Below are 22,774 nucleotides of genomic sequence, written 5' to 3' on the forward strand. Positions count from 1 at the left end.
ATCTATCAAAGGTCATTTTTTACTATAAGCAGTGTTGCCTGGTAACACAACTGATGTTCCATCTTACTGGGTTTCCATAAGAATAGAGTAGAAAGTTAATCCAAAGTCAAATTTGACTCCAGAGACAGAGAAAGGAATTTTTCTTAACACTTTACCCACACCTCTCTAAGCCTCGGTTTCCTCATATATAAAACAAAAATGAAAATTTCTACCTTTACAGAATTACTATAAAAATTACATTAATACATATAAAGTACTTTTTGTAGTCCACAGCACATAGTTTAAGCATTCAAAAAATAGTCATTATTTACAGGAGTTTGCAAAGCCCTTCAGTAACATTTAAATAATACTAACAGAGAAGCTATTTTAAAAAATAACAGAGAAGGCAACAGACATCAGTGAGTCACAAAAATTTGGGATGTAGTCTCAGTGTTATAAAACAGATCAGTGGCAAGAATTTGGGTGACTGATGTAAGAGTTCACATAAAAACAGCCTGCACAGGATCACAGTAAAATGCCAGGTCCCCATCTTTCAGTGGCTAACCATAAAGTCATTATCTACATTTGCACTGTCCAACAGAAGAGTTACTGTATGCATGTGGCTATTTAGATATAAAGTAATAAATATTAAATATAATTAAAAATATAGGTATACCTCATCTTATTGTGCTTTAGTTTACAGCTCTTTACAAATATTGCATCTTTTAAAAATTGAAGGTTTGTGGAAACCCTGTGTCAAGCAAGTCTATTGACACCATTTTTCCAATATCATTTGTGTACTTCATGTGTCTCCATTACATTCTGGTAATTCTCTCAAGATTTCAAACTTGTTCATTATTACCATATTTGTTATGGTGATCTATGATTTTTTGATGTTACTACTGCAATTGTTTTGGGGCCCCCCAAAACATACCCATATAAGATAGTGAACTTAATTGATAAACTCTGTATGCTGACTGCTGTAGCAACTGGCAATTCCCTGGTCTCTCTCCCTTTCCTTAGTCCTCCCTATTCTCTGAGACACAAAAATTTTGAAATTAGGCCCATCAATAACCCTACAATGGCCTCTAAGTGTTCAACTGAAAGAAAGAGTAGTATGTCTCTCACTTTAAACCAAAAGCTAGAAATGATTAAGCTTAGTGAGGAAGGCATGGCGAAAGCCAAGACAGGCCAAAAGCTAGGCCTCTCGTACCAATTAGCCAAGTTGTGAATGAAAAGGAAAAAATCTTGAAGGAAATTAGAAGTGCTATACCAGTGAACACACAAATGATAAGAAAGTGAAACAATCTTATTGCTAATACAGAAAGAGTTTCAGTGATCTAGACAGAAGATTAAACCAACCACAACAATGCCGTATGATAAAACCTAATCTGCAGCAAGGCCCTAACTCTCTTCAATTCTATGAAGGCTGAGAGAGGTGAAGAAGCTATAGCAGAAAACTTTAAAGCCAGCAAAAGAAGCCACCTCCAGAACATAAAAGTGCAAGGTGAAACAGTAAGTGCTGATTATAAGCTGTAGCATGTTATCCATAAGATCCAGCTAGGATAATTAATAAAGATGACTATACTAAATTACAAATTTTCAATATAGATGAAATAGCCTTATATTGGAAGAAGATGCCATCTAGGACTTTCATAGAGAGAAGAAGTCAATCCCTGGCTCTAAAGCTTCGAAGGACAGGTTAACTTTCTTGTTAAGGGCTAAAGCAGCTGGTGACTTTAAGTTGAAGCCAACGCTTATTTATCATTCAGAAAAAACCCTACGACCCTGAAGAATCATGCTAAATCTACTCTGCTTGTGCTCTAGAAATGGAAAAACAGAGCCTGGATGACAGCACATCTGTTTACAACATGGTTTACTGCATATTTTGGGCCCACTGCTGAGGCTGAGACCTCCTGCTCAGAAAAATAAGACTCCTTTCAAAATATTACTGCTCATTGACAATGTACTGGGTCACTCAAGAGTTCTGATAGGAATGTACGATGAAACTAACACTGTTTTCATGCCTGGTAACACAATATCCATTCTGCAGCCTATGAATCAAGGAGCAACTTAGACTTTTAAGTTTTATTATTTAAGAAATATATTTCATAAAGTTATAGCTGCTACAGTTGGTGACTTCTCTGTCAGATCTGGGCAAAGTACAATGAAACCCTTTGGAAAGGATCCACCATTCTAGATAACATTAAAAACATCTGTGATGCATGGGAAGAGGTCAAAATATCAAGTTAACAGGAGTTTGGAAGAAGCTGATTCCAACCCTCATGTACTGCAGCGGAGGAAGTACTGCAGATGTGTACTGCAACAGAACCAGAAGCGGAGCCTGAAGATGTGACTGAATTTCTGGATTCTCATGATCAAACTTTAAAGGATGTGTGCTCCAGATTATAGTATAATGACTGGCACATCATAAACACTCAAAAAATTTTCATCTAATAACTGAGTTCCTTCCAAGGCCATAGATACATGCAAGTTTATTTTTTAGAAAAAATCTGTAGAGGGGCACCTGTATGGCTCACACAGCTAAACGTCCAACTTTGGTTCCTCAGGTCATGATCTCGTGGTTCAGGAGTTCGAGCCCCATATCAGGCTCTGTCTGACAGGCTCAGAGCCTGGGGTCTGCTTCGGATTCTGTGTGTGTCTCTCTCTGCCCCTCCCCTGCTTGCTCTCTCTCTCTCTCTCTCTCAAAAATAAATAAACAGTAAAAAAAATTTTTTTTTAATCTGTAGAGAAAAATCCCCAAAACTGTCCCACCATTACTAAGGTGAACATGTGACAGAAGTGGTGGTCTATAGTAGGGAGTAGTATCCTCTAATTACATGGCTCTCCAACATTGGCAGTAAAATTTGAAACGCAATCTGATTCCCTTGTCTTCTCTCTCCTCTTGTTGCCACTTAAAGAGACTGACAATTCCATGCCAAGGAAACAAGTTTTAAGAAGCAATAGGTATCCATTATATACAATGGAACCATAAAAAAAAAAAAAAAACGAAATCTTGCTATTTGTAATGACATGGATGGATCTAGAGACTACTATGCTAAGTGAAATAAGTCAGTCAGAGAAAGACAAATACCATATGAGATCAAAACAAAAAGGCAAAGAGGGGGAGAGGGAAAGGGAAAGGAAAGAGAAAGGGAAAGGGAGAGGGGGGGAAGGAGGGAGAGGGAGAGAGAGAGAGAGAGAGAGAGAGAGAGAGAGAGAGAGAAACTAAGAAATAGACTTTTTTTTTCAATATATGAAATTTATTGTCAAAATGGTTTCCATAAAACACCCAGTGCCCATCCCAAAAGGTGCCCTCCTCAATACCCATCACCCACCCTCCCTTCCCTCCCACCCCCCATCAACCCTCAGTTTGTTCTCAGTTTTTAAGAGTCTCTTATGCTTTGGCTCTCTCCAACTCTAACCTCTTTTTTTTTCCTTCCCCTCCCCCATGGGTTTCTGTTAAGTTTCTCAGGATCCACATAAGAGTGAAAACATATGGTATCTGTCTTTCTCTGTATGGCTTATTTCACTTAGCATCACACTCTCCAGTTCCATCCACGTTGCTACAAAGGGCCATATTTCGTTCTTTCTCATTGCCTTGTAGTACTCCATTGTGTATATAAACCACAATTTCTTTATCCATTCATCAGTTGATGGACATTTAGGCTCTTTCCATAATTTGGCTATTGTTGAGAGTGCTGCTATAAACATTGGGGTACAAGTGCCCCTATGCATCAGCACTCCTGTATCCCTTGGGTAAATTCCTAGCAGTGCTATTGCTGGGTCATAGGGTAGGTCTATTTTTAATTTTTTGAGGAACCTCCACACTGTTTTCCAGAGTGGCTGCACCAATTTGCATTCCCACCAACAGTGCAAGAGGGTTCCCGTTTCTCTACATCCTCTCCAGCATCTATAGTCTCCTGATTTGTTCATTTGGGCCACTCTGACTGGCGTGAGGTGGTATCTGAGTGTGGTTTTGATTTGTATTTCCCTGATAAGGAGCAACGTTGAGCATCTTTTCATGTGCCTGTTGGCCATCTGGATGTCTTCTTTAGAGAAGTGTCTATTCGTGTTTTCTGCCCATTTCTTCACTGGGTTATTTGTTTTTCGGGTGTGTAGTTTGGTGAGCTCTTTATAGATTTTGGATACTAGCCCTTTGTCCGATATGTCATTTGCAAATATCTTTTCCCATTCCGTTGGTTGCCTTTTAGTTTTGTTGGTTGTTTCCTTTGCTGTACAGAAGCTTTTTATCATCATAAGGTCCCAGTAATTCATTTTTGCTTTTAATTCCCTTGCCTTTGGGGATGTGTCGAGTAAGAGATTGCTACGGCTGAGGTCAGAGAGGTCTTTTCCTGCTTTCTCCTCTAGGGTTTTGATGGTTTCCTGTCTCACATTCAGGTCCTTTATCCATTTTGAGTTTATTTTTGTGAATGGTGTGAGAAAGTGGTCTAGTTTCAACCTTCTGCATGTTGCTGTCCAGTTCTCCCAGCACCATTTGTTAAAGAGACTGTCTTTTTTCCATTGGATGTTCTTCCCTGCTTTGTCAAAGATTAGTTGGCCAGAAATAGACTCTTTAAACTATAGAGAATAAACTGATGGTTGGTTACCAGAGGGGAGGGGGTAAAGGAAGGGATGAAGTAAGTGATGAGGATTAAGGAGTGCACTTGTGATGGATGAGCACAGAGTGATGTATGGAAGCGCTGAATCACTACGTTGTATACCTGAAACTAATATAACACTGCATGTTAACTAACTTAAAATAAAAACTCAAAAACAAAAAAAGAAGGAACAGGTAATTTCATTTAAGCCCAGTAGGGGGAACCAGGATGTCGTTATATCTGACAGACTCCTCCACCCTCACACTAGATATGTAAACATTCTAAATCAGACCTTTCTTGGAGCTCTCAGATTTAAAAATTTGCTAAAGCCTGAGAGTATTGCTGTGAATAACCTTGTCAATTATGACTAATGTTAACATTATTCAATATCAAACAGAGGTGACTATAAATTTATCATTTTAACTACTTTGTATTCTTTTGAGAAACTTGCAACTCATCAAATCCATCATCTTTATTCTCCTAAAATCTCAGTCAGGCAAACAGTTATTGAATGACTACCATGGTACCATGTTACCATATCTGTAACAGGAAAGACGACTAATAACCTTCTACTCAATCTTATATTTGTAGAATACTTTATAACTAAAAGAACTTTCACATATATACTGACATTTCATCCTATATTTGTGATGAAAAAACCAAAACTAGTATTTTAATTTCTTTTAATGTTTATTTATTTTTGAGACAGAGAGAGACAGAGTGTGAGCAGGGGAGGAGCAAAGAGAGAGAGGGAGACACAGAATCTGAAACAGGGGCCAAGCCCTGAGCTGTCAGCACAGAGCTTGACACAGGGCTCGAACCTCTGAACCACAAGATCATGACCTGAGCCAAAGTCAGATGCTTAACCGACTGAGCCACCCAGGCACCCCCAAAACTAGTATTTAAAAATTTTTTTTTCAACTTTTTATTTATTTTTGGGACAGAGAGAGAGAGAGCATGAACGGGGGAGGGGCAGAGAGAGAGGGAGACACAGAATCGGAAGCAGGCTCCAGGCTCTGAGCCATCAGCCCAGAGCCTGACGCGGGGCTCGAACTCACAGACCGCGAGATCGTGACCTGGCTGAAGTCGGACGCTTAACCGGCTGCGCCACCCAGGCGCCCCAAAACTAGTATTTTAACGTGACTTATTTATAGTCTGTTAAGTGTCAGAAACAATTTGCTTCTATTATTAAATTAGTAAAAAATTAACGTAAGAAATTATTTGCCCGAAAAATCCTATACACCAGCCGAAACAGATCCAAAAGGTAACTCCAAAGTCTTGGTTTTCAACCAGACCGACTTCCTTCCTTCCTTCCTTCCTTCCTTCCTTCCTTCCTTCCTTCCTTCCTTCCTTCCTTCCTTCCTTCCTTTCCTTCCTTCCTTTCCTTCCTTCCCTTCCTTCCTTCCCTTCCTTCCTTCCCTTCCTTCCTTCCCTTCCTTCCTTCCCTTCCTTCCTTCCCTTCCTTCCTTCTTTCCTTCCTTCCTTTCCTTCCTTCCTTCCTTCCTTCCTTCCTTCCTTCCTTCCTTCCTTCCTTCCTTTATTTCTTTATTAAAGTTTTATTTATTTCCGAAGGAAAGAGAGACAGAGCATGAGCGGAGGAGGGGCAGAGAGAGAGACACACACATAGAATCTGAAGCAGGCTCCAGGCTCTGAGCTGTCAGCACAGAGACCGACATGGGGCTCAAACTCACAAACTGCAAGATAATGACCTGAGCCGAAGTCGGACGCTCAACTGACTGAGATACCCAGGCGCCCCTTATTTATTTTTGTTGAATCCTGAGACTACATGATCTCAATAACTTATTAGTTCACTCTTATACAAAATGAGGATGCCTAAATCTCAAATGTGGTTTTCTACTTCTTTGTAAAATTGTCTTGAAAAGATGGCAACTCAAGCTTACCATAGAAACAGAAACAGAGTACAATCTAGTATAAAAATACTCTCAGATGGGGCACGTGGGTGGCTCAGTTGGTTGAGCATCTGACTTCGGCTCAGGTCATGATCTCGGGGTTCGTGAGTTCGAGTCCCATGTCAGGCTCTGTGCTGACAGCTCAGAGCCTGGAGCCTGCTTTGGATTCTGGGTATCCCTCTCTCTTGGTCCCTCCCCTGCTTGCACTCTGTCTCTCCCTCTCAAAAATAAATATACATTAAAAAAATTTTTTTAATACTCTCAGATGACATTTTTTGAACAAACTCATTCTTGCCTCTATGTAGACAGGACCCATTTTCTGAGCAGCAGAAAATAAGATGAGAGAACTCCACTCTAAAGTAGAGTCAAGACGTCCTAAAACACTTAAAACGACTGATAAAGCTATTTCTATTCCATGCAGCTGGGGTACAAGGGATTTTTGCTATTGTTGTTACGAATACTTACCTTGGGGTGCCTGGGTAGCTCAGTCGGCTAACCATCTGTCTGACTTTGGCTCAGGTCATGATCTCACAGCTCGTGAATTCAAGCCCTGCTTCGGGCTCTGTGCTTACAGCTCAGAGCCTGCAGCCTGCTTCAGATTCTGTCTCCGGCTCTCTCTACCCTCCCCCTGCTCAGGCTCTGTCACTCTCTCTCTAATATAAATAAACATTTAAAAAATTAAAAAAAAAAAAAAAGAATACTTACCCCTAACAAAGGGGATGTGTCATGACACAAATCTGCCCTGTCACAGATCAGACATGGTGCCATGGCATTAATCAGATGTTGGTTAGTACACCACGGCTAAAAGAGGTAAATGCTAGCCAAAGCGGGCTAGCATCAGAAATCTACCCATGGAGAAGGCCTTAGTGCCTCTAAGCATAGAATTAAATCCAGGGAGGTCAGCTATCAATTAGCAAAAGTTTATTTGAGCTCCTTTTATATTTAAACCAATAAAAGACCCTAAAAATCACAATAATAATGTTATATAAAAGCCCAACCACTGTACAATTTAGGTCTTGGAGTTAGGCAAGCTAAGTCCAAAAGGTCAGAAAGGCAGTGAGAATATATTAACAAGCAAATACCATGAAGTCTAAATCTTAGATAAAAGAATTTGTTTCATAGACTGCTTCCTACCAGACAAATTCAGAAAGTAATAGATCAGTAAGTATGGGGTGGAAACACAAGGACTGCAGGTAAATTCTGTTCTTAAGGAGATAAGGAGATATCCTGTTTTGCCTCCAAAGATAATGACAATAAGAACAGTAATATTCTATGGGCAAGAACTTTGCATTTGTTACTTAATTTAATCTTCATGACAACCCTGATAATCCTATCCTTATTCCTATCTTACATGGGAAAACAAAGACTTAGAAAAGTTAACTTGCTGGGGTGCCTGGGTGGCTCTGTCGGTTAAGCTCAGTTCATGATCTTGAGATTTGTGAGTTCAAGCCCCAGATCGGGCTTTGTGCTGACAGCTCAGAGCCTGGAGCCTGTTTTGCATTCTGTGTCTCCCTCTCTCTCTGCCCCTCCCCTGCTCGTGCTCTGTCTCTCTCTCTCTCTCTCTCTCTCTCTCTCTCTCTCTCTCAAAAATAAACAAACATTAAAACATTTTTTGAAAAGAAAAGAGAAGTTAACTTGCTTAAAAATCACACAGTTAACAGGTACCAGAGCTGGGATTTAAACCCAGATATTTTTGACTCCAAGCTCTGTGTTTTAACTCCAAGCCACAAACTTCATGTCATTTGCAATCCAAACTGGTATAAAGTCCCTGACTAGCATATTCTTCTAGGAAATGAAACTTGGTTCATTCACTGGGAAATGATGACTGCTGACCCTTCAACCTGTGTCAAAATAAACACTAGGACAGCCAAGAGTAAATAGGGAAGCAGACTGGGGCAGTGTCTGGCATTGTCATTTTTCCCTTATTTCTCCAAAGCAGTTATCTCTGATAAACTGTACAGAGATACTCTGTACAGCAATACTCCTAGACCCTTCTGGAAAAAGCACGGAATTTGTTCCTGATCCCAGGATTGATCTGGAGGACAATCATACACAACCAAATTAATCCTTTTGGTAAATATCTAATCATCTAACAGAATTAAAAATTCTCAGCATCTTGGGCTACAGATCAAATTCCATCTTTCAGAGCCAGATGCTGTAGGCTAGACAAAGCCTTCTGATTCCAATGTTGTTCTGGCACTCTGATATCTATCTATTGGCTGGCAGAGTTCACACACACACACACACACACACACACACACACACACACACAGCATTTGCAAAGTCCCATATCTCAATTTATTAATCAAAGAATGAAATACATTTCTGATGGCCTAATTCTCAAACTCACTTTGCTTCTCAGGTAAGTTCCAGAACAAATGACTAGCTCTTGGTAAATGATTGATTTCTTCTGTTCCAGTTCACTGAAGACACATAAATGTGCCAGAGCTTTACTGAGCCAGTTCTCACCCCTGACCAGCTCTGGGTCTCCTACTCTTTTCATTATCTAAATCAGGCAGGAACTCAGTAACTGCAGGAACATAATCAAGTAATGTTATAAGAGATGAATATTGACTCTAGCATGCATTCCACACCCACCCCATTAGAGAAGAAAAAGCTCAAAACAAAACAAAAAATCCTCGTGTCCTTAAAGCTTTAACATCCTAAACCTGGAAAGGACTTTGAAATCCTATATAGTACAATAATTTCCAAATGCTAGTTTAGAAATTAATGATGATCCCTGACAAAATAGTCATTGGCCTAAGAAATATTGAGAAAAACACAGGTGATATAAATCTTTTCATATGGCTAAATCTACTAATTTAAAGAGTCCGTCCTCTAGTTGGAGATAATATTTTGCCTAGTTTTTTTAGTATGAATTGTTATTTCTTTTATAAAATTAAGTAGTAGTAGTTGTTTTAAAGTATTCTTAATTTAGCAAAAATAGAAGGTTAGCAACAGTATGACAACTCACATATCTCTCTTTAGTTTTACTCATCTGTAAAATCCTTAAGTCTAAAGCCACTGAACCACTTATCTCGTCTATCACCTGGCCTTCGTAAAAAGTAGCAAATCCTTTTCACACAGATGAAAATATTACCACATTTGATGGGGAAACACCAAACTGATCCTAATGATTTATTCCTGCATAATTATCCTTAAGGTTTCTACCCAAACTAAATTTTTTTCCTACTACTGCCCAAGTCCATCTTCTTTCATTCTGCTTCCGTGGAAATAACTACTATGTTCCAAAAATCTTGGCATCAGTTTTCATAAGGATTTTTTCTAAAAGTGTCTCCCTGCTCAAAGAATGAAACTGGAAATCTAGATTCAGGAAGTTGTATATCTTATTTATTTAGATCAGGTGACTAATCCTTTCCTTACTATGACTCTTGGAAAATCTAGGACCTCTTCATCTGTTCGTGCAAATAAGGAGTGCCCCACCTTCTCCCACTCCCAATTTTTTTTCTCAAGAACCGGCTAGAGGAGAATCTGGAAAAGTAGAGATATTTAACCTGAAGTGGAAGAACTGTGAAAATCAGGGGTAGAAAAGAGAGGTAAACTTTTACTTTTCACTTGTATACCCTATGTATACAAAAAACATGTATTTTAATTTTTATTAAGGACATGTATTGATTTTATAAATTATAAAAAATTTTAATGTAGAAAAACTAAAAAATGAAAATGTTCCATTTTTAAGGAAAGTATGTATTTCTGTCTTAGTCTCCAGGTCCCTAAAAAGTATTAAACTAGGTACCAAGATGCGCTAGTAACATGGAGAGAGAAAGAAAAAAAAGAGTCAAGTTTGGGTTTGTTCTTGTGACATAATAAATACATGTTTGGTATCTGCCCCCCGGTTCCTGACACAGAGCTCCCAAAACCCTTGGAATTTCCTGAGTGATGGCAGTGATAGAAGAAGCATCTTAAACAGAGCTCTTAAATCCCTTGAAATTTCCTGGGTCATAGGAGCATCTTTTGTTCTAATAAGGTGATTCTTAGTGAGCTCTTGGATAGCTTTAGGATAGAGACTGGTTGTCAGGGAGATCAAACCATGACCTGAGGCTTACAAGTTTTAGCCCTACCCACCTCCATCCCCTAGGGTGAGGAGAGGGGCTAAAGGTCCAATTAATAATTGATCATGCGAGGGTTGCCTGGGTGGTTCAGTCAGTTAAGCATCCAACTTCAGGTCAGGTCATGATCTCATGGTTGGTAGGATCGAACCCTGCATAAGGCTCTGCGCTGACAGCTCAGAGCCTGGAGCCTACTTCAAATTCTGTGTCTCCCTCTCTCTCTGTCCCTCCCCCACTTGTGCTCTCTCTCTCTCTCAAAATAAATAAATAAATAAACATTTAAAAAAATGGTCATGCCTACAGGATGAAGCCTCCATAAAAACTACAGGACTCAGCTTCTGGGCTGATGAATATATTGATGTATTAGGATGGTGGCACACCCCAACTCCACAGGGACAGAAGCTCTTGCACTCAGGACCCTTTTGGACTTATGTATTTCTTTATCTGGCTGATCTGGCTATTCATCTGTATCCTTAATTATATCCTTTATAATAAACTGGTAAATGTAAGCATTTCACTGAGTTCTGAGCTGTTATAGCAAATTATCAAACCTGAGGAGGAGGTCATGGGAACTCCCACTGATGGCCAAGCCAGACAGAAGTGTGGGTAATGTGGGGACCCAATACTTACAGTTTGTTTCTGAAGTGGTGGGTAGTCTTGTGGAACTGAGCACTTAACCTACGGGATCTGTGCTAACTTCAGGTGGTGTCAGAATTAAATCATAGGACACCTAGTTGGTGTCTAGGAAATTGGGGAATTCGCTGGTGTCAGAACAATACATTTGGTGTCAGAGTATTATGAGTAAAGAAACAATTTTCCTTAATCTTTTCAGTAAAATAATAGAATAATCAATTATGACATCTCATTCCCAGCTCTAAAGCAAGAGAAAATAGAAAATAATTCCTACTAACTCAATAAGGGAAAAGGGAAAGGTCGGCCCTGAAGACCTATTTAAAAATGTTCTCATCTTAATTTGTCTAAAAAGAAATTTAGTTTATGGTACCAGACTGAAAGTGATCTCTTCAGGGACTTAGAAACTAACTCTAGGAACCTTTGAGTCTATAAAACTGATGCCTGGATGTGCTGTCAAGTTAAAGAGATCAACAGAAATGGATTATCAGAAGATCAATACAGGCTACATTTTAAAATGGCTCTGCATATTTATCTAGGGCTAATGAAAAACTGTATTTAAGCAAGACTTAAAAAGTTTCAGGCTTTGGTATTAGTTTTAAAACAGAGAATTCAGAGACAAGAGTCTTGCTGTATGCTTAGCACCTTAACTCTTAGAAGAGGTGTTCAACTACATAAAATGCAGTTCTAGTTTGGCATTGGCTAAGATCACCTAATCTCTAGTTCAGGGTAATTTCTACAATTTTTATTTTTATTTTTAAAGTTTGTTTATTTTGAGAGGGAAAGAGAGAGAGAGAGAGAGACAGACAGACAGACAATGAGCCAGGGAGGGGAAGGAAGAGAAAAAGAGAAAAAGAGAGGGGGGGGGGGGAGGGAGGGAGGGAGGGAGGGAGGGAGAGAGAATATGAATGAATCCTAAGCAGGCTTCATGCTGTCAGCATGGAGCCAGATGTGGGGCTCGAACTCACAAACCATGAGATTATGACCTGAGCTGAAATGAAAAATTGGACGCTTAACTGACTGAGCCACCTAGGTGCCCTTAACCTGGTTCTTTTCTTTATTTTGACTGCTTCTACAGTTAGAGCATATTTTCTCTTCTCATAACCCATCTTGGGCCTATGAGTTTTTTTTTTAAGTTTATTTATTTATTTTGAGAGAAAGAGAGAGAGGGAACAAGCACAAGCAGGGAAGGGGCAGAAAAGTAAAGACAGAATCCCAAGCACCATCAGCGCAGAGCCCAGTGTGGGGCTCAAACTCACAAACTGTAAGATCTTGACATGAGCTGAGACCAACAGTCAGAGGTTTAATTGACTGCGCCACCCAGGTGCCCCAGGGCCTATGAGCTTTTAATAAATGACTGATTCCTTCTGTTCCAGTTCAGTGAAATGACATAAAGGTGCTGCAGCTGTACTGAGCCAATTCTCCTTCCTAACCAGCTCTGAGTATCCTGTATCTAGCCAAAACATCTAGAGTATCTTGGCTATTTCCAAACCAATTTTGGGAGAAGGAGGCTCTAATGTATTAGCAGATCAGCACAGTCAACCAATCTTGTCAGACAGAAGTTTCAAAAATTTCTCTCCCTAAGAAACTATCCAAAAACAAGATTTTTGAAAACTTTCCAAACTGAGTAATAAATTGAATCTACTTTCAGGACTGGGAAGAAGCAACCACTCTTGATACAGTACTTAGTTTAATGATCTTAATTCCCTTGCTCAAACAGAAAAATTCATAAAACCAGCATACATTCATACAGAACTTTTAATTTTACTTAAATATGTACACCTCATTTAATACTCCAAAAACTTCTATGAAATAGATTCAATTAGCAAAAATGATGGTCATTTTACAGAAACAAAACAAAACAAAGGATACTAACCAAAGGACTTCCTCAAAGTCATATGGATTCTTAACAGCAAAATGAAAAATCAGGTCTCCTAACTTTGGGTCTACAGGTTTAACCTGGTACCCAACGTACAGTGTTCCTATGAAAACTTTTGTAAGCTGAAATAGTGTAAAGTGAAGAAATAATTACCATTAATTTATATGGAAAAAACTTTTAGTGTTCCCAGGCACACTTAAGATCTTCCGATACCCTTGCTAATGAACATGCATATCTTGCTAATGGATGTACAAAATAAACTGAGATTAAAGCACAAATGCTCACATACACAGTTCAAAGTTAGGGCAGCTTGATGCTGACCTGCTGAATGTATTCCCAGGGAAAGAGCTTGGTGGTGTCACTCTCTCTGGTTGGAGTACACACAGCCTCTATAATGGCTTGCTGCAAAACAACACTGAATGCTATTTTCACTTTTTGCCTTTTTTCACAAAAGCAAAATTCCTCCTTTGGATTTCTTTTATTTTCTTTTGGTTATCAAAAACAGGTATTCATGTAGATCTTTCGTAAAAGCAAAATGGTTTAACACAAATTTTTGAGAAGTGGGGGATACTTGTATTTCATTCTCTCCTAAAGCTGAGTAAAAGGACCAATTGAAATATTTCATCTGAATTGTGGCCCTCAATTTAAAGAAAAGACCCAAGTTAGGGGCACCTGAGTGGCTCAGTGAGTTAAGTGTCCAACTCTTGATTTCAGCTCAGGTCATAATCTCATGGTTCATGAATTCTACCCCCACCTTGGACTCCACACTGACTGACAGTGCAGAGATTTTGGGTTTTCTCTCTCCCTCTCTCTCTGCCCTTCCCTTTCTCTCTCTCTCTCTCTCTCAAAACAAAATAAATAAACATGGGGCTTGAACTCATGAACTGTGAGGTCATGACCCAAGCCAAAATTAAGAATCATCTGATTCATGGAGTGCCTGGCTGGCTCAGTCAGTTGAGCCTTTGACTTTGGTTCAGGTCATGATGATGTGCTGACAGCTTAGAGCCTGGAGTCTGCTTCAGATTCTGTGTCTCCCTCTCTCTCTGTCCTACCCCTGCTCGTGCTCTCTTCTCTCCTCTCTCTCAAAAATAAACATTAAAACAACAACAAAAAAAGAGTCATCTAACTCTTAACTGACTGAGCCACCCAGGTGCCTTCCCCTTTTATTAGAGTCTTTTTTTTTATTTTGAGAGAGAGACAGAGAGAGAGCGCGCACACATGCGCGCGCATGGCGGAGGGACACAGAGAGAGGAACAGGAGAGAGAATCCCAAGCCGGCTTCACACCGCCAACGCAGAGCCCCACACGGGGTTCTATCTCATGACTGTGAGATCATGACCTGAACCAAAATCAAGAGTCAGACGCTTAACCAACTGAGCCACCCAGGGGCCTGTATTCCATATTTTTAATAAGTAGAAACATGAAAGATATTTTTTAAAAGACCTAATTTGAGATGCCAAAGATAAAAACTATAATGGATGAAACTTAAAAATATACAGATTAAACACTGCAGAAGAAATGACTAACGAATTTTAAGGCGTAACAGTAGAAAATACCCAAAATGAAAAAAAAGCAAAAAAAGAATCCAAAAATTAAAAAAAGCATCAATGAACTGTGGGAAAGCTTTAAGCAGCTTAATACATAGGTAATAGAATGCCTGAAAAGTAATGGAAGTGGTGGGCAAAAGGGAAACAGAAAACATACTTGAAGGTAATGGACAAAAGCTTTCCAAATTTGACAAAGACCATAAACTCATAGATTCAAAACTTAATTAATCCCAGGAAAAAGAAATATGAGGAAAATGATGCCAAGACCCGTAATGATCAAATTGTTCATTTTTAATAGAAAATCTTAAAAGCAACCAGAGGAAAAAAGATGCACAGAGAAACAAAGATAATGATAGTATCATATTTCTTAAAGGAAACAAAGGCAAAACAGACACATTCAAACATTCAAAAGCAGACTCACAACACAAGAAATGTTAAAGAGTTTGCTTCAGGCAGAAGAAAAATGGTATCACACAAAAATCTGAATCTAGACAAAAGAATGAAGAATACTGGAATAAAAAGCAGAAAAGATTTTTTTCTTACTACTTAAATCTCTAATGATAATTAACTGAGCAAATATAATAATTTATATTATAATTATAATTGTGGGCTTTATAATATACATATAAAAAAATACGAGACAATAGCATAAAGGCCAGGAGAGGAGAAATGAAAGTATTCTAGTGTAAGATTCTCACCCAATATGTGAGAAGATATAGCACTTGAAGTTAAACTATGGTAAGTTAAAATGTGTACTATGAACCCTGTAACATAACCACTAAAGTAACACAACAAAAAGTTTTAGCTAATAGGCCAATAAAGGAGATAAAATGTAATAATAAAATATAGTATATTAATCCTAAAAAGGCAGAAAAAGAAAGAAAAGGGAACAAAGAACAGAAAACAAACAGCAAAATGATAGCTTCAAACACAACAGTATAAATCAAATTAAATGTAAGTGGCCTAAAAAACACAAATAAAAGGTAGACACTGTTGAACTGGATAAAACAGTAAGAACTAAATATATGCTGTCTATAAAAAGTGTATGTTAAATATAAATACATAAATAATTATAATTTACAAGGAAGAAGATACACCATACTAATGACAATTGAAAAGAAAAGTGAAATGACTACATACGTATCAGAAAAAAAGTAGATTTCATAGCAAAGAATATTACCAAGGATAAAGGTCATTTCATCATGACATCTGGTTCATTTAATTAAGAGAGCATAAAAATCTTATATTTTTATGCCTCTATAAGAGAACTTCAAAATACATGAAGCAAAAACTAACAGAACTGGAATGAAAATAGACAAACCCACAATTATTATCAGAAATATCACTATCACTCAGTAATGAATACAATAAGTAGAAAGAAAATCACTAAGAATTTAGTGGACTCAACATTATCAACCAACCTGACATAATCAACATGTATGGAACATTGCACTGAACAGTAGAATACATCCTAAAATCCGTATGCAAACTCCAGGGGCCCTGAGATTGTTTTAGCTAAAACAATCGTTAACATTTTTTTTCTTTGAAAAAAAATTTTTTTTAATGTTTATTTATTTTTGAGACAGAGAGAGAGCATGAATGGGGGAGGGTGAGAGAGAGAGAGGGAGACACAGAATCTGAAGCAGGCTCCAGGCTCTGAGCTGTCAGCACAGAGCCCGACGCGGGGGTCAAACTCATGGACCATGAGATCATGACCTGAGCCGAAGTCAGATGCTCAACCAACTGAGCCACCCAGGCGCCCCTTTTTTTTCTTTGAGAGAGAGAGAGAGTATGTGTGTGTGTGAGTGGGGGAGAGGAAGAGGGAGAGAGAGAATTTTGAGCAGCCTCATGACCATGAGATCATGACCTGAGCTGAAATAAAGAATCGGACACTTAACTAAGTCACCCAAGAGCCCCAAGAACAAAGTTGGTAGACTGACACTTCCTAATTTCAAAACTTAGTATAAAGTGACAGTAATCAGAACAATGTGGGACTGGCTTAAAGACAAACATATAGGGGTGCCTGGGTGGCTCAGTCAGCTAAGCATCCAACTCTTGGTTTTGGCTCAGCTCATGATCTCATGGCTTTGTGAGTTCAAGCCCCACACTGGGCTCTGTGCCAACAGTGTCAGCACTGAATCCTGCTTGGGATTCTTTCTCTCCCTCTCTCTATCCCTCCCCAACTCATGTTCTGTCTCTCTCAAAATAAATAAACTTAAAAAAAAAAAAAGACATACAGAATTAATGAATCTGAATAGAGAGCCTGGAATAAACTGTCGCGTGTAAGTCAAAAGATTTTAAAGCAGAGTGGCAAGATGATTTAATGTGGAAAGGACAGTCATTTCCACATGCACACGAATGAAGACGTACTCTCATCTTACCATATACGAAGATGTATTCAAAATAGATCAAAGACCTAAACCTAAGAGGTAAAACTATAAAACTCCCAGAAGAAGACATAGGGCAAAAGCTTCCTGACGCTGGGCTTGGTAATGATTTCTTGAATAAAACATCAAAAGCACAGGAACCAAAGAAATAATAAATTGGATTACATCAAAATTAAACTTTTCTGCGCATGAAAAGATACAATCTACAAAGTGAAAAGGCAACCTATGAGAGAATGGGAGAAATATTTGCAAATCATACATTTGATAAAGAGTTAATACTCATTATATATAAAGAACTCCTATAATTCAACAAAAAAACCCACCCATTTTAAAAATGGACACAGAACTTAAACAGACATTTCTCCAAAGAAGATATATAAATGGCCAATAAGCACATGACAAGATATTTAACATCATTAATATCACTAATCTTCAAATACACACCAAAACCAAAACGATATGCCACTTTACTCTCATTAGGATGGCTATTAAAGAAAGAAAGAAAGAAAGACCAGAAAACAAGTGTTAATGTGGATGTGGAGAAATTAGGACAGTTATGCAGTGGAACTATAAAATGATGACACCATAATACAGTGGTTCTTCAAAAAATTAAACATAGAATTACCATTTGATCCAGCAATTCTACTTCACATACTCAAAAGAAGAGCAAAGACTGAAACATGTATTTGTATACCCATGTTCACAGGAACATTATGTAGAATAGCCAAAAGATGGAAGCAACTCAAGGTTCCACTGATGGATGAATAAATAAATAAAATGTGGTACATTCATGCAACAGCATATTATTCAGCCTTACAAAGTAATGGAATTCTGACACATGCTACAACATGGATGAGCACTGAAGACATTAGGCTAAGTGACATAAGCTAGACACAAAAGGACAAATATTGTATGATTTCACTGATATGAGGTAACTAGAATGGTCAAATTACTAGAGAAAGTAAAATGGTTGGGGCTTGGTGAGAGAAGTGGAAACACTAGAAAGAGAGTTTCAGTTTGGAATGACGAAAATTTCAGGAGATGGATGGAGGTGATATTACACAACAATGTGAATGTACCACTGAACTGTACATTTTTAAATGTTCAGGATGGTAAATTTTATGCTGTGTTTTTTACCACAATTTTTAAAAAAATTAATGATCAAAATGGTAAGTTTTATGTTATGCATATTTTATCACAATAGCTAGTGTGTTTTAGCCCTCTACAGCCCATCCCTCCCATTGATTACAAACAAAAACTCTGGGAAAATTATAAAAATCAACTTCTGGAAGACTCTGAAAAGTAAACAAAATCAAACATGGGAGTCATACATGGAGAAGTAAACTTCACAAAAGTGAGCTTTCCAAATTTTTTTTCTCTCGCTCTCTATAGCTTTTCCTCAAGTGTGCATCCCAATCATGATGCTTCTCAATGAAGAAACCTAAAACTCTAATAGAAACCTATCTTTTAGGCCACCAGAGAAGGTCCCCCTTCAGGCAGGAAAGTGTGGGGGGAATCCCAAAAGTGACAGAGCCAGAAAAGCAGATGTCTTAATTCTGTGTATGATGCCATATAAGTCTCAACCTAACCCCTACAATGTGCATACACATGACAGCCCAAAACCAGCATAGTTAAAGTTTACAGAACTAGACTAAGATTTGAACCACAAGAGCCTATGCTAAATAGCATTCACAATGTCCAAGATGAAATCCTAAATTACTTGACATACGAGAAATTTGTCACCCATTATCATGGGAGAAGACAATCAATAAACACCAACTCAGAAATGAGCCAGATACTGGAAATACCCAACAAGTATTTTAAAAAGCAACTATTATTATTATTCGTATGCTCCATGAGGTAAAGGAAAATACACTTGAAATGATTTTGGGGGATGATGGAAATAGAAATGTTTGTTATCTTGATTATGGTAATGAATTGACAGGGGTATACATAAAAAAGATCAAATTGTACACTTTAAATATATGTTGTTCAGAAGCAGCTGGGTGGCTCAGTTGGTTGAATGGCTGACTCTTGATTTCAGCTCAGGTCATGAATTCTATGCAGATTTTTTTTACTTCCAAAACTATATCATTTCCTTATCTGAGGAAACAATACAATGTTACTCTATTTATGATGTATTAGGAGGATTGAATAAAGTATGTTTCTATGACACTGAAATTCGTATGAGATAGTTAACATATATTAGTACCTGGATTTCATACCACCAATTACATGTTATTTCCTACTAAATTGAAAGAAATTTTCCCTCTAGTTACAAATCCTAAAGGGAATACCTAGCAATGAGTACAGACTTTTTAACCTCTACTTTTTCATATAGCAAGTCTGAGAAATACAGAAGAAACATTATATATACAGATGGTACTGCGTGGGTTAATCCACTGATAAAATCTGTGAAAGATCTATAACCCAAACATCATGATCTGTAATATTTCCCAAAGCCAATGTTTACTCTATTCCTTTAATAAAAAAAGCATGCATTAATCTCAAAAGATGCTGTTAAAGAATGTTCCATTACATGGAAATACATTCACAATATGTTGGATAACAAAAGCAAATTACAGAAAGTATTAATGTCTTTTGTTTTAAAATGCATATACCTACAGAGAAAAAGATTGGAAAGATCTATACTAAGATATTAAAGAGTGATTATGTCTGGGTGATTTTAATTATCTTTTTGCTTCTCTGAATTTTCCACATTTTCTATGATAAGTAGTGTTTTTTTTTTTATACGGAAAACAATAAGAGCTATTGTTTCAAAGTCAAACAATAAACAGAGGGGTCCTACTTCCCAAGATGGACTATCTTTGCTTTTTATTTAGGTATGAGTATTCTTGTCTTACAAGATACAATCACAGTGTAGTACCACTCACCTGTCCAACTGCTTGCAGGTTATAGCAAACAATGTCCTTATTGGCTGCTGAAGTTCCATAGAGAAGTGCCTCAATGAGCCGGCATATCCCCAGGAGGAGGTCAGAAAAGCTCATATAAAAGAGTGGCCTTACCTGTCAAAGCAACAAGAGCTTCATTTCATAAATGATGTAGCCAAGAGCATGTAACAATCAATTATTTTTGTGTTACACCTTTCTAGTAGAAACGTGGGCATCATTTATCTGGGGCCTCTGCCCATTGGCTGACTGTGGAGAGTGTAAAGGAATACTCCAGGCAGGAAGGAATCTGTAATTGCAACTATCCCAAATGCCCTGGAATCAGAGTACTCATGGATAGATTAGCATGGGAACTTCTTCCTCACAACGAATACATATTCCTTCCTCAGATTTAGGGTCAAAGGAAAGAATGGACAGATGAAAATTCTGCAATGGAGACACACCACAAATAGAAAATTAAAAGTGCTCTAGTTGCATAGCCAACATCTTCTAACAGTAGGAAATGAGATCATCAGCTGAGTGTGTAGGGATATTGTTGAGGACTTAAAGAAAATAAAAACAGGGTTTTTTAAATCTTAAATTTAATTTACATTTGTTTTATTCTTTACTGAAAAATTATAAGATACTTAAAGCATGCAGTGTGATTTTTGTTCATATATGTGTACATTGTGAAAGCATTTCCCCAAGTTAACATCTCCATCACCACACATATTTCCTTTTTTTTTTTTTTGGTGAGAACATTTAAGTTCTATTCTCTTAGCAAATTTCAATTATATAACGATAGTCACCACACTACACATTAGATCCTCAGGCCTTATTCACCTTATTTCATCAATGAAAACTCAGAGTGGAAAAAAATACCAGTATGAATTGTGTATGCTGTCTCTCAATTTCTGTCCCCCTCAGTGAAGTCTGTCTTTGTCACTTTTTTTTTTAATGTTTTATCTATTTATTTTTGAGAAAGAGAGAGAGAACATACATGGAGGGGGCAGAGAGAAAGAGGAAGACACAGAATCTGAAGCAGGCTACAGGCTCTGAGCTGTCAGTGCAGAGCCTGATGTGGGGCTCAAACCCACAAACCAGAGATCATGACCTTAGCTGAAGTCGGATGCTTAACCAACAAAGCCACCCAGGTGTCCCTCTTTGTCACTTTCTAGTATCCTTTCCCTTTTCGCCTCCCTACTCCCACTTTTCTAAAAAAACATTTGGTTCTCCTACAGATAAAATTGTAAAAGGTTCATTGAGAAACACCAAAGAAGATCTACAACAGTGAAGAAATATACCATGCTCATGGATTTTAAGATGGAAAATTACAAAAATGTTGGTTCTCCCTAAATTGATATACAGATTAAATGCAATCTCAGTTGTACCTCAACATATCTTCTCATGGAACTTGACAAGTTGGCTCTACATCTGATACAGAAATACAAACTATCAAGATAACTATGACATTCTTGACGAAAAAGGAGAAAGACGACTTGTCCTACACGTCAAAATTTAATATAAATCTAGAGTGCAGAGACTGTGGCACTAGCACAAGGATAGACAAATAGACAAATGGAACAGAATACAGAATTCAAACAAATCTAAGCATATATGCAGATTTTTGATACATGATGGAGATAGCTTTTTTAAAACACTTTTATATCATCATCATCATTATTATTATTTTAGTAATCTCTACACCCAATGGTGTAGAGACTTGAACTCATAACCCTGAGATCAAGAGTCACAAAGTCTACCAACTGAGCCAGCCAAACACCCCATGAGATGGTTTTTGGATCAATGGAGAAAGGATAGTGTTTTCAAAATATGATGTTGGAACAACTGGGAATCTATATAGATAAAAATAAAACTGGACCCCTACTTTCTTTTTTTTTTTAATGTATTTATTCTTGAGAAAGAGAAAGAGTGAGCACGTGAGCAGGGGAGGGGCAGAGACAGAAAAGGAAAGAGAGAATCCCAAGCAGGCCCCACATTGACAGCATAGAGCCCGACATAGGGCTTGAACCATGAACCATGAGATCATGACCTAAGCTGAAATCAAGAGTTGGACACTTAACTGACTGAGCCACCCAGGTGCCCCAAACCCCTACTTTCTATCTCACATACTCAAAAAGTAAGTTCCAACTGGATTAAACACCTAAATATGAAAGGCAAAAACCATAAAAAAAATTTTTTTAGGTAACAAAGGAGAATGTCTTTAATTTCTGGCCAGAAAGTTTTCCTACACAAAACAAAAAGGCTCTAAAGGATAAAAATCCAACCGGCTAAAAAGAAAAATGTATCGGGGCGCCTGGGTGGCTCAGTCGGTCGAGTGTCCAACTTCGGCTCAGGTCATGATCTCACGGTTCGTGGGTTCAAGCCCCGCGTCAAGACTCTGTGCTGACAGCTCAGAGCCTGGAGCCTGTTTCAGATTCTGTGTCTCCCTCTATCTCTGACCCTACGCTGTTCATGCTCTCTCTCTGTCTCAAAAATAAATAAATGTTAAAAAAAATTAAAAAAAAATTAAAAAAAAAGAAAAATGTATCAAAGGACACTATAAAGAAAGTAAAAAGAGGGGTGCCTAGTGTGGAGCCTACTTAAGAAAAAGAAAGTGAAAAGACATGACACAAAATGGGAGAAAATATTTGCAACACATAAAACTGACAAAGGACCAGCATCAAAACAATATGAAAAACAAAAACAAAACAAAACAAAACCTCTTAGAAAGCAATAAAAAATATATACATAGAAAAAAATGGGCAAAAGATTTGGACAGGTGCTTAACAGGAAGTCCGAATGGCCATAAATATATGAAAATATGCCTAACCTCATTAGTAATCAAGGAAATGAAAATTAAATTCACAGTAAGAAAAAAATT

General features: G+C 37.9%; 1 protein-coding gene across 18 annotated transcripts in view; it reads right to left on the reverse strand.

Moving 5' to 3' along the window:
- The window catches only part of TMEM116 (transmembrane protein 116), a 167,676-nt gene that overhangs the window by 120,172 nt on the left and 24,730 nt on the right, over window positions 1-22,774 (reverse strand). For 17 of the 18 annotated variants that reach the window (XM_045041485.1, XM_019814550.3, XM_045041479.1 and 14 more), the window contains one exon: window positions 19,897-20,028. The exons of the other annotated variant lie outside the window; for it this stretch is intronic. In XM_045041485.1, coding sequence (XP_044897420.1) covers window positions 19,897-20,028 — 132 coding nt within the window. The remainder of the gene's footprint in view (window positions 1-19,896; window positions 20,029-22,774) is intronic. 18 annotated transcript variants of the gene reach the window in all.

This window comes from Felis catus, chromosome D3, assembly GCF_018350175.1.
Source record: "Felis catus isolate Fca126 chromosome D3, F.catus_Fca126_mat1.0, whole genome shotgun sequence".
NCBI classification, from domain to species: domain Eukaryota; kingdom Metazoa; phylum Chordata; class Mammalia; order Carnivora; family Felidae; genus Felis; species Felis catus.